Source organism: Dasypus novemcinctus, chromosome 5 (assembly GCF_030445035.2).
Source record: "Dasypus novemcinctus isolate mDasNov1 chromosome 5, mDasNov1.1.hap2, whole genome shotgun sequence".
Lineage (NCBI taxonomy): Eukaryota > Metazoa > Chordata > Mammalia > Cingulata > Dasypodidae > Dasypus > Dasypus novemcinctus.
Genome location: NC_080677.1, coordinates 76,919,848 through 76,936,821, shown reverse-complemented (window position 1 = coordinate 76,936,821; position 16,974 = coordinate 76,919,848). Strand labels below are relative to the sequence as shown.

At 37.1% G+C, this 16,974-nt stretch overlaps 1 protein-coding gene across 3 annotated transcripts in view; it reads left to right on the top strand.

Annotated features, from left to right (window-relative positions):
• PTPN12 (protein tyrosine phosphatase non-receptor type 12) overlaps nt 1-16,974 on the top strand; it is a 108,476-nt gene that overhangs the window by 19,710 nt on the left and 71,792 nt on the right. Inside the window, exon 2 of one of the 3 annotated variants that reach the window (XM_058297973.1) lies at nt 14,487-14,545. The exons of the other annotated variants lie outside the window; for them this stretch is intronic. Coding sequence (XP_058153956.1) covers nt 14,522-14,545 — 24 coding nt within the window. The 5' untranslated portion in view covers nt 14,487-14,521. The remainder of the gene's footprint in view (nt 1-14,486; nt 14,546-16,974) is intronic. 3 annotated transcript variants of the gene reach the window in all.

Here is a 16,974-nt window from a genome sequence, read left to right as displayed (position 1 = left end):
GAAGCCTGAACCTCTGCAAATGTTGGCAGCCATCTTGCTCTAACACATGGCAGTAGACTTTGGTGAGGGAAGTAACTTACGCTTTGTGGCCTGATAACTGTTAGCTTTTACCCCAAATAAATACCTGTTATCAAAACCAGCTGATTTCTGATATTTTGCATCAGCACCCCTTTGGTTGACTAATACAGGTACCAGTTACAATAGGGTTATATGCACAGGAATGGATTAGCTCTAAGGAAATGATCTGGGGGTCTACCCGTCTTCAAACTGCCACACCCACAAGCAGAACTCTGCACCCATTAAGCATTAACTTCCCATTCCCCCTCCTCCATACCCCTGGTATTTATTTGTGCTTTTAAAAATGTATCATGTTGTAATCTATAATTGATACTTTTCATTTTGATGCTCATATTCTCTCTTAATCGGCCATAGGAACTTTTAAATTGGATTCCTGTCATTTTGATATGTCTCCATCTGTGTTTCTTTATAGTTTTTTAATTGTAGTAACATGTACACAACTCGAAGTTTCCCATTTTAACCACTTTCAAGTATACAATTCAGCGGTATTCACAATATTGTGCTACTATCACCACCATCCATTACCTGAGTTTTTCATCACCTCAAACAGAAACTATGTACCCATTAAGAAATAGCTTCCTTCCCCTTTCCCTGGTCTCCTAGTTACCTGTAGCCTTCTATCTTTGAATTTGTATATTCTGTATATTCATATCTCGTTTATTTCACTCAGGATATCTTTAGGGTTCATCCATGTTGTAGCTTGTATCAAAGCTTCATTTCTTTTTGCTGAATAATATTCTGTTGTATGTATATATCACATTTTGTTTATCAGTTCATCCATTGATAGGCACTTGGGTTGTTTCTACATTTTGGTTATTGTGAACAATGCTGTTATGCACATTAGTGTACACATATCTATCTGTTCAGTTTCTGCTTACAGTTCTTTGTGGTAAGATTATTAATGACTCAATGAGCAGAGTCTTTATAAGCAACTGATCACAAAAGCACTCTCCACCTAGCCTAGCATGTATCAAAATTCCAGACTCCCAGAAGGAAAGCAAGTGTTCAGCATAAACTATATTGTTCACACAAACAATTTAGATAGGCAAAGTGAGCCATTGTTATCAGTTCTAGGAACAGTGGAAACCCTCTGGAAATGCAAGTTCCCAGTCAGCAGCCAAGGGCCAACTTGCAAGCAGGCCTTTCTAATATAGCAGTCAGGCCTGCTATATTAGGTCTTTTCTACACACAAGTATGAAATGAAAAAGCAAAACATGTCTTTCCCTCCTCCACATCCCTTTCCTTTGAGACTGTGTACCAAGTCAAGTTTCCTAATAGATATTTTAGGTTGTTTAACAAAAATTGCCGCAACTAACATACTTGGAAGGTGCTACTTAATGCACACATGGAAATATACTTAAGAAAAGACTTCTATAAGTTGATATGCTGGATCAATGACTATACACATTACCAATTCAGTCAGAAGTGGCCAACTGCCTTCCAAAAAGTTTACCCTTCCATCAAGAGATTTAGAATGTCCGTTTCCCTATATCCTTGCCAACATTTGCTAGTAACAATTTCTGAATTTTGTCACTTGTATCAATTTCCAAATTTTGGCGACTCTTAAAGACAGCTCCCTCCCCCCCCAAAAAAAATTAATCCTGATTAATTTGTACTTCCCTTATCACTGGAGAAGTTAACTTTTTTTTCCTGTGCTCAGTAAATATTTGCACTTTTCTTTTTAATAATCATTCATAGATTTTGCCCATTTTTCTACTGGTGTTTTTATTGACATATAGAAGCTATTCATATATTCCTGATAATAATCATCCAAATTAAGGCATCATCAGAGATGCTGTCTTACCAAAGGTTGGCTGCTGGATCCTGGTCTCCTGCCACTTGGCAAGGCAAAATGGCAGGTCTGCCAGTCTCCTTGCCTTCTCCTCCAGTCTCACCTTATTTTTCAGCTTCCAGCTGGCTCTGTGAGCCGAGCCTCTTAGCAGCCTTGTTGCTTCAGCTTCACTGCTAATTCCAGCCCGTTGGGGTTTCTCAGTCTTTCTGCAGCTGTAGGTGATCCTGGAGTCCTCTCTCACATGGCAGGGTAAAAGCTTGTGGTTCTCTTTCTCTGTGTGTTTTTGCTTTCAGTTCTCCACTTACATGAGATTCCAGCAAGAGGGCTGAGATCCAACCTAGGTTTGGCCTCACTGATGTAGTCAGTCCAATGAAAGGCTCTAAAGCCATCTAAGCAAAAGGTCCCTTAACTGAATATGATAGGTAGGTCACACAGCCACAGGCATGGATTAGTTCCAAGAACATGGTCTTTTCTGGGATTCACAAAATCTTCGAACTGTCACAATTAAGGAAATTAAACTTAGCCAAGGTCACACAGGTAGTAAGTGGCAGAACTATTCTGACTGCATAACCTATCTTGACTATTATGCTTTGGTGCCTCTTTCAGTGCTGTCATTGCAGGCACCAGCAACATGATTCTCCATTTTTACCTTGAAAGGGTGACTGTTTACAAGAGGCTTTGAATTAACTGGTTGCCTGATCTGAGAGAATTTAACATACCTGTTACCTCCCAACTATTTGTCAGAATTTTTGCTTTAAATATACTTGTATATGGATGGAAAATATTAGTGTCTCATGTCTGTTGGCAGTATATATAAGTAACTAATACAAAGCTGAACACAATGCTATGGAACAAAGTGCAGTGAGGACTCATAAATGGGAAAATGACATGCTTTTAGGAGGATCATGGAAGGCTTCATGAGGAAGAATTTTTTCATATGAGGCCCAAAAGAATTGGTGAATTTTGGTGGAGAGTACTTATCAAGTGGGAAGAACCATTTGAGCTAACAAATAGAGGAGGGAATGATGGAGAGCCTTCTGACAACAGCAATTAGTAGCAGTTACTAAGAGAACTCTAGTAGAGCTGCTGGTGAATTTATAAGCATTATGACAACAATAAACAGAATTGGTTAAAATAATATGAATTTTTAGAATAAATGATAAGTAATTTACCCATAGCTAAAAATAGAGTTGGTTCATGTCATTCATGTTCATGAAGGATTTATACTTCAAACAGTAAATGTGATTTAAACAATAAATGTGATTTAATTACAGAAGGGGGATATGCTCTAAAATAATTTAATCCCAGAGATTGCAGTGTACCCATACTGCACATTAAATGGGTTTATTTAGGCAGTGTTAAATGACTCAAAGAAGTCAAGTTGACAGAGAAGTAGTAAGTCATATTAATGGCCTTATCCTGTTAGAAATTAGCTGGTATCTAAGAATTACCACTTTACAAAATGATGCAGATGATAACACTTTGCCTAAGTCTTCCCTTTGTAATATAAAATAGTTCAATCACAGGATTTCTTCATTGTATTTTAAAATAGCAAGTTTAAAAAAGATATTCTCCCATTTGTTTATAGTTTATATTTTTTATGTAATGAATACTTGTCTGGAGGGGGTCAATGTGGCAATCAAAGAGACAGGTGAAAATTATTTAGAGTTGAAGCCAATCTGAATTGTAGTGCTTTTTCTCCTGATTTATATTTGAGACAGATATATTACTGTAATAAACATCAGATTATATTTTCTTTTAAACAGACAATTTTATTAAATATTAAAGACAGTACTCAAGGTTAAAGATGATTCTTTTGAACTAAGGGCAGTTTATAGAGCATATCTAGGCTTCCAGATGATTTTTTAAAATTTCCTTTATCACAACTACAAATTAATTTTTAATTTTTATTTTTAAAGAAGCTTTAGATTTCATAAATGTTACATCATAAATACAGGGGATTCCCATATAATCTACCTCCTCCCTCTCCCACACTTTCCTACATTAACAACATCTTTCGTTAGTGTGTTATAAACTTTTTTTCTCCCCCTCCCTTGTTGTCTGCTCTCTGCTTGTTTTCTCTTTAGGTGGCATCAGGAACCGATAGTGGGATCTTCTGAAGTGGAAGAGAGGCAGTCAATCTCTTGTGCCACCTCAGCTCCCTGGTCTGCTGTGTCTCTTATTTTCTGTCGTCTGTTTCTCTTTTTGTTGCTTCATCTTGCTGTGCCTGCTCTCTGCTTGAGCCAGCGCTCCTGTGTGCTGGCCTATGTCGCCAGGAGGCTTTCACCAGGAGGCTCTGGGAATCGAACCCTAGACCGGGACTCGAACCCTAGACCTCCCATCGCTTGAGCCACATCTGCTTCCCTCATTAGTGTGTTATAATTGTTACAATTGATGAACACTAACCATGGACTACAGTTTACATTGTAGGTTACACTTTGGCCTGCACAATATAATGGCCTGTATCCATCATTGCATGTCATTGCATTGTCATGCAGGTCAACTCCAATGTCCCCAAAAATGCCCCCATGCTATACCTGTTCTTTCTTCTTCCTCCCCTTAGCATCCCTGGTGGCCACTGCCTTTACATTAGTGATACAGGTTCTTCCATTCTAGAATAATAATAAGTCTATAATAGAATAATAATGTCTCCTTTAGTCCATTTTTCATTCTCCCAACCTTGAGGATTTTGGGATGGTGTTTCCCACTCTGTTTCTGATTGAGAGTGGGCTTAAATCCCATGGGGCAGATGGATGGATGTGTCTTGCTTGCAGTTATAGATATTCTGTTTTTTGGGGATGGGTGTTGTGCATCATCATCATTTTGTTAGTTGTCCTGGGTGAGTCCAGTGAACTGGAGAGTAGGTGTTGCAACTTTGCTGAGATTCAGGGCTCTACCAGCATATGAACAGATAGCCTATGGGACATATATTTAATATGTATAGTGCTAACTATAGGTTCAAATAAAAGGGGTAGAAGAGCCATGTGTAAGAAAATTATAAAGGAGTCTAACTCCATTACATTTTGGAGCATAAATTCCAAAGTAAGGCCCACTGACAGGGCGCTGAATTCCTGAGATTATCTGCCCTGCTTATAGTGTCTAGATGTCTCTAGAGTGCTCAGGAGTCTCTCTTTTTGAGGTACTTTTTACTATGGCAGTCAATGAGATCCTGCTGAGATGTGCACAGGTGTAACCTCTGGAATGACCTCCCAACTCACTTGAAATCTCTTAGCCATAAGAACTCATTTGTATTTAATGTTTCTCTCTTGGTCAAGGTCTTTTTCCAGATGCATCGCTAGTCTGTGCTTAGTAGTAATCGCCCAGTTCCAGGGAGGTTTCTCCCTGGGAGTCATGTCCCATGCCTGGGGTTTGTGGAGAGGTGTGGTGATCAGTGGTAGTAGTGAACTGACATGTTGAATTTGGCTTAGAGGGGGGCCACATTTGAGCCACAAGGAGGCTTTCAGGAGGTAACTCTTAGGCAGTATGTATAACTACCTAAGTTTCTATTTCACAAGAAAAGATTCTTAAGTGCAATCATCAATATCAAGGGACTGGCATAAAAGTCTACCCTCCTTCACTAGGCGTTGTCCATGTACTGGGGGGATTCTTGCTGCTCTATCAGAGAATGTAGCAGGACTCCTCAGAATGGGAATTCAATATTCTTTCAGTTATTGTTTGGGTCTCCACCCACTGAGAAAATGCTCCATGAACACTTCAATATATTCATATGCCTTAGAGCAGGGGTTCTTAACCTTTTTGGTTCTGCGGACCCCTTTTGCCATTCAGGTAAAAACCATGGACCCCTTGGTAAGTCCACACAATACTGTGTATTATTTAGTGTATATATCACACCCACTCCAACACATCCCCACAAGAATAATGTTTTTTTAAAAATTTCAATTCAAGCTCACAGACCCCTTGTTAAGAAGCCCCCTGCCTTAGAAGAATGTCCGAGATGCTCCCCTCCCCAATGCCAACATCCTGCATATCCAGTGATCCTTCCCTGCCACAGTTATGACCCTGCTGTGATCCAAAAACCTCTCCCCCAAAAAAGCCAAAAAAAAAAAAAACCAAATAAAATTAATAATAACCTAATAATAATAAAAATAATAAATGAAATACAAAAATAAAATACAATTTTTATTAATTGTGTCTTTCTTCACTGTAAGATCCGTTATCCTTTATGTACAGTGACAATTTCTTCTGTATGTTTCCCCCAGTGTCTTATTTTTTCAATTTATATTCAAAGAAACTTTAGGTTACAGAAAAGTCACATAGATATGGGGGATTCCCATATTCCCAACACCCTCCCCCTCTCCCACTCTCCCCTATTAATAACATTTTACATGTGGATGGTACATTTGTTACAACTGATGTACAGATATTGAAGGATTACTACTAACCCTCGCCAGTGGGTTTACATTTTACACTGCGCACTTTTATAGTTATTATCCATTACCTATATCCCTTATTGCAAGATCATGCAGAACAATTCCATGCCCTTAAAATGCCGTGTTCCATATATTCCATTCTTTCCTCCACTCTCCTCAGAACCTATGGTAACCTCCTAACTCAGGTTTTGAAGAATAAGGTTCATAGTTACATGCAATAGTATTGAGAGCTTGACATATTGGTCTGTTTTCTTTTATTAGTCATTGCCTGTGTTCTAGAGAGATTCTTGCCCCTCTTAATTGAGACCATAGCAGGACTCCCCAGATTGGGAGTTTAATGTTTTCTTGTTTATTGTGTGAATCTCTACCCACTGAGATGCACACTATGATAAGATGAACACTTTCATATTCCATAGAAGCATGCCACACCAGGTGTACCCTATCCTGCATATCCTGCACCCCCACTGCCCTGCACTAGTAACCCTTCCCTGCAATATTTACCAAAACAACATTCCCTCCATTGTAGTTTTAACCACAGACCTGCAAATCCCCAGATTTCACCTGCTCCTTCCTCCAACCCTCCCCCCAGTCCCATGGATAGTCCAGCCCAATCCCCCACTCTACTCCTCACATTCCAGCACCATCAAACCCAATCACATGACTGCACCACTGTCAGCCTCATCTACAGCCTAACCACCCCCTTCTACCTTATCGTAGATTTTGCCCATATTGACCATTGACTCACCACCCTCTACTCCTTTTCTGTCTCCTGTTATCCTATCTTCCAGACTCTAGTTTTGTGAGTCTGCTCACTTGCTTAAGTTGTATCAGTGAGGTCATAAACATCAGATTTGACCTCATAAAAACTGAAAACATTTTTAATATACAAGGTAATTGAACGGTAAGCAACAGACTAAGATAAAATATTTCCAACATCTTTAGCAGATGGATGATTATTATCAGGAATATATGAATAGCTTCTATATGTCAATAAAAACACCAGTAGAAAAATGGGCAAAATCTATGAATGATTATTAAAAAGAAAAATGCAAATATTTACTGAGCACAGGAAAAAAAAGTTAACTTCTCCAGTGATAAGGGAAGTACAAATTAATCAGGATTAATTTTTTTTGGGGGGGGAGGGAGCTGTCTTTAAGAGTCGCCAAAATTTGGAAATTGATACAAGTGACAAAATTCAGAAATTGTTACTAGCAAATGTTGGCAAGGATATAGGGAAACGGACATTCTAAATCTCTTGATGGAAGGGTAAACTTTTTGGAAGGCAGTTGGCCACTTCTGACTGAATTGGTAATGTGTATAGTCATTGATCCAGCATATCAACTTATAGAAGTCTTTTCTTAAGTATATTTCCATGTGTGCATTAAGTAGCACCTTCCAAGTATGTTAGTTGCGGCAATTTTTGTTAAACAACCTAAAATATCTATTAGGAAACTTGACTTGGTACACAGTCTCAAAGGAAAGGGATGTGGAGGAGGGAAAGACATGTTTTGCTTTTTCATTTCATACTTGTGTGTAGAAAAGACCTAATATAGCAGGCCTGACTGCTATATTAGAAAGGCCTGCTTGCAAGTTGGCCCTTGGCTGCTGACTGGGAACTTGCATTTCCAGAGGGTTTCCACTGTTCCTAGAACTGATAACAATGGCTCACTTTGCCTATCTAAATTGTTTGTGTGAACAATATAGTTTATGCTGAACACTTGCTTTCCTTCTGGGAGTCTGGAATTTTGATACATGCTAGGCTAGGTGGAGAGTGCTTTTGTGATCAGTTGCTTATAAAGACTCTGCTCATTGAGTCATTAATAATCTTACCTGGTGGACAACAATTCACATGTGTTGTCACAGCTTGTGACAACAAGCTGGAGGAATTAAGTGGGTCTTGTGTGACTTCATTGGGAAAGGACTCTTGAAAGCTTGCATGTTTTTCTTTTGAACTTAGCCTCATACACCTTTTCAAAGTTTTGTTGATTTTTGCTTTATATCCTTTAGCTGTAATAAGTCACAGCTGTGAGTATGACTATATGCAGTATCCTGATAGTCTTCCTCGTGAGTCACTGAAGCTCGGGGTGTTCTCGAGGGTCTGTGACAAAATTTGTCAGTATGGTTTGAATATGTTAGCATGTGCATATATTACTTTATAAGTTAAAAACAACTTTAAATTTAATATATACACATTTAAATTATGTGTGTATAATGTAACATATATTTTTGTAACCACAAGGATATGTGGATGGGGTTTTTTATATGTATGTATTATCTGACCCATTTATTCTGCATATTTTATACTCCTTGTGGTAAAAGATTGAACACTTGTCTTGGTGACATTGTAGATAATGCAATAAAGAAGTTAATTGAAAACTAAATACCTTTGGCTATGTATTTAGAACAAGGCGTTATTAAGTTTAGGTAAATTATTTTGTTAAGTTGCACTTCACTTATTGAACAGCTTCGTATGTCAGTGGTGATGGTAAATCACAAAGATCAAATTTCAGAAGCATTTTTAATGTATACTCTCCAATTATACAAACTATATTTTCTCAAGTTAGTAATACTAAAGTGAATGTGTTACAAGTGCATTATAGTAGTATGCCAATTTTTTAATAGACTATGTGATGTTCTGGGTGTGGTTATTAATGTCCAATATGTCTAAAAGACTTGTCTTACTTTGTTGAATATATGATACATGGAAAGCAGTAGGCACTATGGGAGAATAAAAAGAAATATAAGAGACGGGTGCAGGTGTAGCTGAGTGGAAGAGCGCCTGCTTCCTATGTACAGAGAGATTATCTCTGGCAGGGATGGAATTACAGTTTTGTTCAGAGGCAAAGGTGGCAGTGATGGGATGAATGTGTAAACAAATAATGGCTATAAGAGGCATTGTATGATAAATACTATGTGAATAGTACTTATTTTCAGAATGCATGAATGTCTTGTTCACCTTTGTATCTCTAGTACCTAAAACAGCACCTGGCACATTGAATAGGTTAAGAGGGAGAAAATGTGAGACCAGATCATCAGGAAGATGATCATTGAATCTGATTCTTATTTTTTCCTTTTATTAAAATGTCTAAGTCTAGTATGTTAACAAACCAGAAAAGCATATTTTAAAGTGATAATGGTTAATTCATGAGTAGAACAGAACTACCTAATGTTATATAGGATTTGTGTGGCCAGGTAATCTGAGGTATTTTAACGGCGCTTACCATGCACACATAGCTTGGTCTCCTCCCTTCCTGTACTGTATGGGACATTTAATTTCTATGTGGACAACTATGAAGTGTTTCTTTATATCCATCTTTAGCACAAAGATAAACACCAGTTTATAAAAGTTTATTTTCAAAATAAGATGCCATCATCATATTTAGATATGTCTTCATAATTGAGGTTAATCAGTAGTTTTTATAATTGGCTGAAGTTTCAATTATTTATCATTTTTCCTCTAAAGATTACTATACAGATTGTTGTACCTTCTGCTGATCTTGGCAGCTTCTGCTGGAGGAAATATTAATAAATTCCCTTCCATGGACTTTGACCATGGTTTCAAAAGTAGTGAGTGTTGCATCTTTAAAATTTTGGCTTGGGAGCTCAATGGTTAAGTGCTTGTTTCCCATGTAGGAGGTCCTGGGTTCAAACCCCAGTACCTTGTTAAAAAAATTATTTAAAAAAAGGCTTATTTTTGATTGAGGGACTCTAAAGTATCTTTATTTCAGATGAAGAAACTGATTCTAGCCTATGTTATTTCGTATTTCCAATACATAAAAAATTGGTGTTTTTATTTAAAATATTGTGTAATTCTTGGTAATTATATATAAGTAGGTTCTAGTTTTTATCATGACTGAGGTTTGGGTTTTGTTTTTGTTTTACATTTTGTAAGAAGGGGGAGCACTGTATATCATTAGTATGAAGAGGTAGTTCTTTGTAATCATTTCCTAGATAATTTGGGGTATACATATCTTCATAGTAGTGTGGCCTGACCTTTCAAGAGGTGGGATATCTCCCCAATTCATTCTACTAGGCCAACATCACCCTTATACCAAAGCTGGACAAAGATACCGCAAGAAAAGAAAACTACAGACAGCTGTATCTTATGAATGTAGATGTAAAAATCCTCAACAAAATATGAGCAAACTGAACCCAACAGCACATTACAAGAAGTATACATGTTGTAGCTCAGTGGTTGAGTGCGTGCTTCCCATGTACAAGGTCCCGGATTTAATCCCTGGTACCTCCTAAAAAAATATACACCATGATCAAGTGGGATTTATTCCTTGTATGCAAGGATGGTTCAACAAAGAAAATCAGTTAATGTAGCATACTACATTAACAGAATGAAAGTGGGGGAAAAAACCACACATGATTATCTCAACTGATAACAGAAAAAGCATTTGACAAAATATAGTACCCTTTCTTGATAAAAACAGAACACTAGGAATAGAAGGAAAGTTCCTCAACAAGATAAAGGGGATGTATGAAAAACCCACAGATAACATACTACTTGATGGTGAAAGACTGAAAGCTTTCTCTCTAAGATTGGAAACAAGACAAGGGTGCCCACTGTCACCACTGTTATTCAACATTGTACTGGAATTTCTTGCCAGAGCAATTAGGCAAGAAAAAGAAATAAAAGTCATCCAAATTGGAAAGGGAGAAGTAAAACTTTGACTCATTGCAGATAATCTGATCGTCTATACAGAAAATCCTGAAAAATCGACAGCAAACTCCTAGAGCTAGTAAATGAATTCAGGAAAGTGGTAGGGTACAAGAGCAACACTCCCAAGTCAGTACAGTTTCTATACACAAGCAATGAACAATTGGAAGAAGAAATCAAGAAAAAAAATTCCATTCACAACAGCAACTAAATGAATCAAATATCTAGGAACAAATCTAACCAAGGAAGTAAAAGACGTGTACACAGAAAACTAAAAAACATTGCTAAAAGAAATTAAAGAAGACCTAAATAAATGGATGTATATTCTGTTTTTTCGTTAAGATAGCAGTACTACCCAAAGCAATTTATACATTGAGTGCAATCCCATTCAAAGTTCCAAAAATCTTCTTTGCAGAAATGGAAAAGCCAGTTGTCAAATTAAATAGAATGGTAAGGGTCCCTGAACAGCTAAAGCCATCTTGAAGAGGAGGAATGAAGTTGGAGGACTTATACTACCCAATCTTAAAACTTATTACAAAGCCACAATAATCAAAACAGTATGGGAGTGGCACAAGGATAGATGTGTTAGCCAGCCAAAGGGGTGGTGATGCAAAGTAAGAAATCTTTTGACCTTTATAAAGGGTATTTATTTGGGGAAAGCTTATAGTTACAAGACCCTAAAGAGTCCAACTCAAGTGTACCCTAAGAGGTACTTTCTAACCAGAGTCTGTTGCCATGTGTTGAGGCAAAATGGCGGGCAATCTCTGCCTGGTCTCTCCTCCTCCTCCTTAAGGCTCCGTGGGCCCAGCTTCTTCAGTCTTAGTTGTAGGTTGGCATAGGGCTTGTCTCTCTTCCTGGGTCTTTAGCTGTTGGAGCCTTCGCTTTTTTGCCACACGACAGGACCAAAATGACCAAGTTCTCTCCTCTTCCGTGTCCATGGTACTGTCTGTCTTCCTTTGTATCTTCCTTTGTGTCTTCTTGATTGAGTGCCTATTTCTATCAGCCCACCAAGGGAGTGGGGACTTAACCTGAGTTACACCCTACTGACTTGTCAAATTTAAAGCCCTAATCTTAACATAATTTAACCAAACACATCTCAGCTGATTCTAATACCATCAAAGGGTGTCATGCCCAGAGGAAAAGATCAGTTTACAAACATAATCATTATCTTTTTTGGGGTTCATAAATAATCTCAACCTGCCACAGCAGACATATAGACCAATGGAATAGAATTGAGATCTCAGAAATCAACCCACAGAGTTATGACCAACTGATTTTTGACAAGGTGACAAAGATCACTCAGTTGGAAAAGTCTTTTCCATCTCATGGTGCTGGGAAAATTAGATTTCCATTTGTTTAAAAAAAAAAAAAAGACTGCAAATACAAAAATAATCACACCAAATTCAAAAATAGTCAACTCAAAGTGGATCAAAGACCTAAATATAAGAGATAGAACTATCAGACTCCTAGAAGAAACCCTAGGCAACCATCTTCAGGACCTTGTGTTAGGCAGTGTTTTCTTAGACTTTAACCCAATTAATAAATGGGCAAAAGACTTGAACGGACATCTCTCCAAAGAAGATACACAAATGGCCAGAAAGCACAGGAACAGATTCTCAACACATCATTTACCATCACGGAAATGCAAATCAATCCACAATGATATACCATTTCATACCCATTAGAATGGCTGCTGTTAAGAAAACAAAATAACGTGTTGGAGAGGATGTGGAGAAATGGGAACACTCATTCGTTGCTGGTAGCAGTGTAAACTGGTGTAGCCTCTGTGGAAGACAGTTTGGCAGTTCCTCAGAATGCTAAGTATAGAATTGTCATATGACCCGGCAATCCTACTGGTTAGGTATATGACATAAAGAATTCAAATCAGGGACTTGAATAGATATTTTCATAGCAAAATTATTCATAATTGCCCAAAGATGGAAGCAACTTGTGTCCCTCAAAATGAATTGGTAAATAAAAACGTGGTATATACATACAATGGAACATTATTCAGCCTTAAAAAGGAATGAAATCCTGATAAATGTGACAATATGGATGAACCTTAAAGACATCATGTTGAGTGAAACTAGCCAGTCATACAAGGACAAATATTGTATGATCTCACTCATTTGAAACGATTAGAATAAGTAAACTCATAAAGTCAGAATCTAGAATATAGGTTACCAGGGGATAGGCTGGCATTAGGAAATGGGAAGTTAGGGCTTAAAATACAGAGTTCCTTTTTGGAGTGATGGGAATGTTTTCCAAAAGGATGGTGATGATGGCAGCACAACATTGTTAGTTCACTTAATAGCACTGAAATATATTTATCAGAACATGATTAAAAGGGGAATGTTAGGTTGTATATATGATAATAGAATAAAAAAATCCCAAAAAACAATGAAACTACACTACACAAACAACCCTAAATTAAACCATGAACTTTAATAGTACATTTTAAAAAATACATTTGTTTATTTCCCCCCCTGCCCTGCTGTTTTTGCTGTCTGTGTTGTCTTCTTTTCTCATTTTCTCTCCTCTAGGATTTACTAGGATTCGATCTTGGAGACCTCTGATGGAGAGAGAAGTTCCCTGTCAATTTCACCACCTCAGTTCCTGGTCTCTGCTGTACTTCACCTTGACTCTCTCCTTTGTCCCTCTTTTGATGCATCATCATCTTGCTGCTTGACTCACTTGTGTGGGCACTCATGTGGGCACTAACTCACCACACAGGCACTCGCACGGGCACTGGCTTGCTGTGCGGGCATGCTTTCTTTTCTTCTTTTTCACCAGGAGGCCCTAGGGATTGAACCCAGGTCCTCCCATATAGTAGGCGGAAGTTCTATCACTTGAGCCACATCTGCTTCCCAATAGTACATTTATAACAATGTGCCATCATCAATTGTAACAAATGTTCCACACTGATGCAAGGTGTTAGTGGTGGGAATCTTGTATTTTATGTGTGATTGTTTTGTAAGCCCACAATTTAATAAAGAAAAAAAATTCAGACAATAAAATAAAGTTATTTTGGTATCTTCCCTTCTGAATAATAATTCATCTAATCTGAGGCAATTAATTAAATTTTTTCTCTTAAGTTCCTTATCTGTTAATAAATCTTGTGTGCCTTATCTCACCTTTACATGCTTAAATGCATGCCCTGTGCCTGATTTTGTGCTGGGTAGTTTTTTGAGTACTTACTTTTCTCTGCTCACCAAATTTCCCCTTTCTTTTTCCTCAGTCATTCAAAGTGTTTATTAATACCATTTTTAATTGAAAATACCCATAATCTTACACACAAAACTATGTTTCTTTATTGGCAATTGGGCCAGAAAGTTAGGGCCAGAGTTGGGAGATGTTTCCTGAGGTGCATTCATCGGAACTTGAAACTGATTGGATATGAAAGAAGGCAGAAGGACAGATAAAGGGGTAAAGTCCAAAACTACTAGAAGGGTTTAAGCTTGAATGGCTAAGGATGGCAGAGGTGCTATGGAAATAAAAGGGGGATATAGAAGCATTCTGAAAGTCAGATGGTTATCGTTTTTATTTATTTGAATTGCAGGAGGAGATTCAGGATGTTAAGTAAGCAGCTTGAATATGGAACTAGGACCGAAGAAAAAGGTCAGTCCTAGAGATAGGTAGAGACTTTGGAATCTTTATAGATAAAATAGTTAAAGGCATTATAGGTATAGAATAAATTTACTACAAGACAAAGTCTAAGGAGGAGAGAATAGCTCTGTAGAGAATGCAAATTTAGGGGCTGGGAAACAGGAGGAGCCAAAGACGGACTGATAGGTAAAAAGAGAATCGAGACATTCATCACGTGGAATCTTAGTAATAAAGGAATTTTTAAAAGAACCTGATCATTGGTGTTAAATGCTTTATAGGAGTTGGTGATATTGAGATTTTGATGCCTTTTGGTGGGATTATTGATGATTTCATAAAAGTAATTTCAGTAGAAGTGGCAAAGGGAAGAATGAAATTTTCAGGGGTCAAGAGTTAGTGGTTCAACAGGAAGCATAGGTTTCTATTTAAAACATTTGGTCTGTTAACCACAGCTTTGTGGTAGTTTGACCCAGCAAAAAATATATATATATTTCCATATAGTGGTAAATATATATTGAGTTCTCTTAAATAAAAAAGATACTCTTTTCTTGTGCTGTATTTGTTTTTGCACATATAAATATGAATTCTCCATCCATGCTTTTAATGACAGACATTTGGGATCTTTTATTTTTTTTTTTAGCTAAAGTCAAAGACAGTTGATGTTATTGTCACTTCATGTGTTAAGGCTGAAACTTGAAATTCTCAATTTTCTTATTTTATATTATAATGGAATAATGAGATTAGAGATGCATTGCTTTGGAATACTTTGGGAGTCTGGCTTTGGCAGTGTATTCCCTGTGGAAACTAAAGGGGACTATAGTAATCATATTAAGATTTATTTATTTTAAAATGTGTGTAGAATTCAGTGATGCTCTTCACATTCTCAATATAGTGCTACCATTAATTACCACTATCTTACCAAAATCTTTTCATCACTCCAAACAGAAACTCTGTACCCTCTAAGCAATAATTTCTCATTCCCCTTCTCCCTGCCCCCAAACCTGTAAAGGAATTCTTAGGATATATATATTAATAAAATAAAAATTTAAAAGTAAAACATAGGAATGTACAACACAGTAAACCCTACCATAGACAAAGAACTATAGTTAATAATACAAGAGTAAGAATGTTCTTTCATGAATTATAACAAATGTACAATATTAATACAAGGTGGAAATAATAGGATGGTATATGGGAAAAAATATACCTAGTGTAAATAGTGGAAAATAGAACTGTTTTAATAATCTTTCATCAATTGTAGCAAAGGTAACTACCATTTAAAAGAAAAGTGTACAATTATAAAAAAGTGCCATCATCAACTGTAACAAATGTTCTACATTAATGCAAGGTATTGGTGGTGGGGTGGTGTATGGGAGTCCTGTATTTTATGCATGATAGTTTTGTAAACTCACAACTTCTCTAATAAATAAAGAGTCAGCTAATAAATACATTTTCAAATTTATAGTCTCAATTAAAGATGATTGCTACACCCATTCAGGGAGGATTACAAAGCCTGCTGTTTTGGGGAGACCTCCTCTGCTGGATGCTGAAACTAGGAATTGAATCTGTTTCTCTGATGCAAAGATGTCCCACCATGAAGTAGAAATGATGTGTAAGAGGGAGAGAAAATTATCTGGTATACTGGTCAATTCTGATATGCATCCATTTTATTAAGGCATTACCACCTGAGAATACCTGTACAGTTTATTGACTCACTATTATATGTCACAGTGATGCTGACAGTAGCTAGTATTAATAGAATAAAAATACATGGTCTGCATCCTCAGAATTTATCTTCTAGCATGGATGGTATAAGGTGCATTTATAAATAGTTTTTAATACATTGGAACATTAGAGGTGTATGTAAAGGGCTTGGGTAGAGTTGAAGAAGCACTTTGGGAGGAAGTGAACATGGGATCGGGTGCTGGTACTAATCTCAGGAAACGTTTCAATAAGATGACTTCTGTACTGAGCTAGAAGAGTTGTAATGGAGTTTGCTTGGCAGACAAGATTGATCTCTATTCAAGGTTGTCGCCTTTTAGTATCAATTCTGATGTAACCTCAACTGAGGAGGCATAGCTATGCATTTCTGAAAAAGAATGGCATACAAGTTAGTCTGTTATGGAGCAACAGGCAAAGTTGACACAGACAGAAAGATGGATTTTGAGAGAGTTATATATTTTGCAAGTAAAGGTAGGTTTTAATTGAATAGTTGAAAGACCATTTTGTTGTTTTAGCTGCTTGTAACAATTATTAATAGTGGTGTACATATTTTTTATTTAAGCATATTTGCAAAGATTTAAAAACAGCCAGTTAGTGTACTTTCAGTGAAAATTATACTCTGAATTTATGACTTGCTGTCTGGTAACTTTCTCTTTGAGGTTTTAAAAAAATGTACCTTAGTTTGATGATCATACAACTTGCGTGGTAGGGTTAAATTTTTA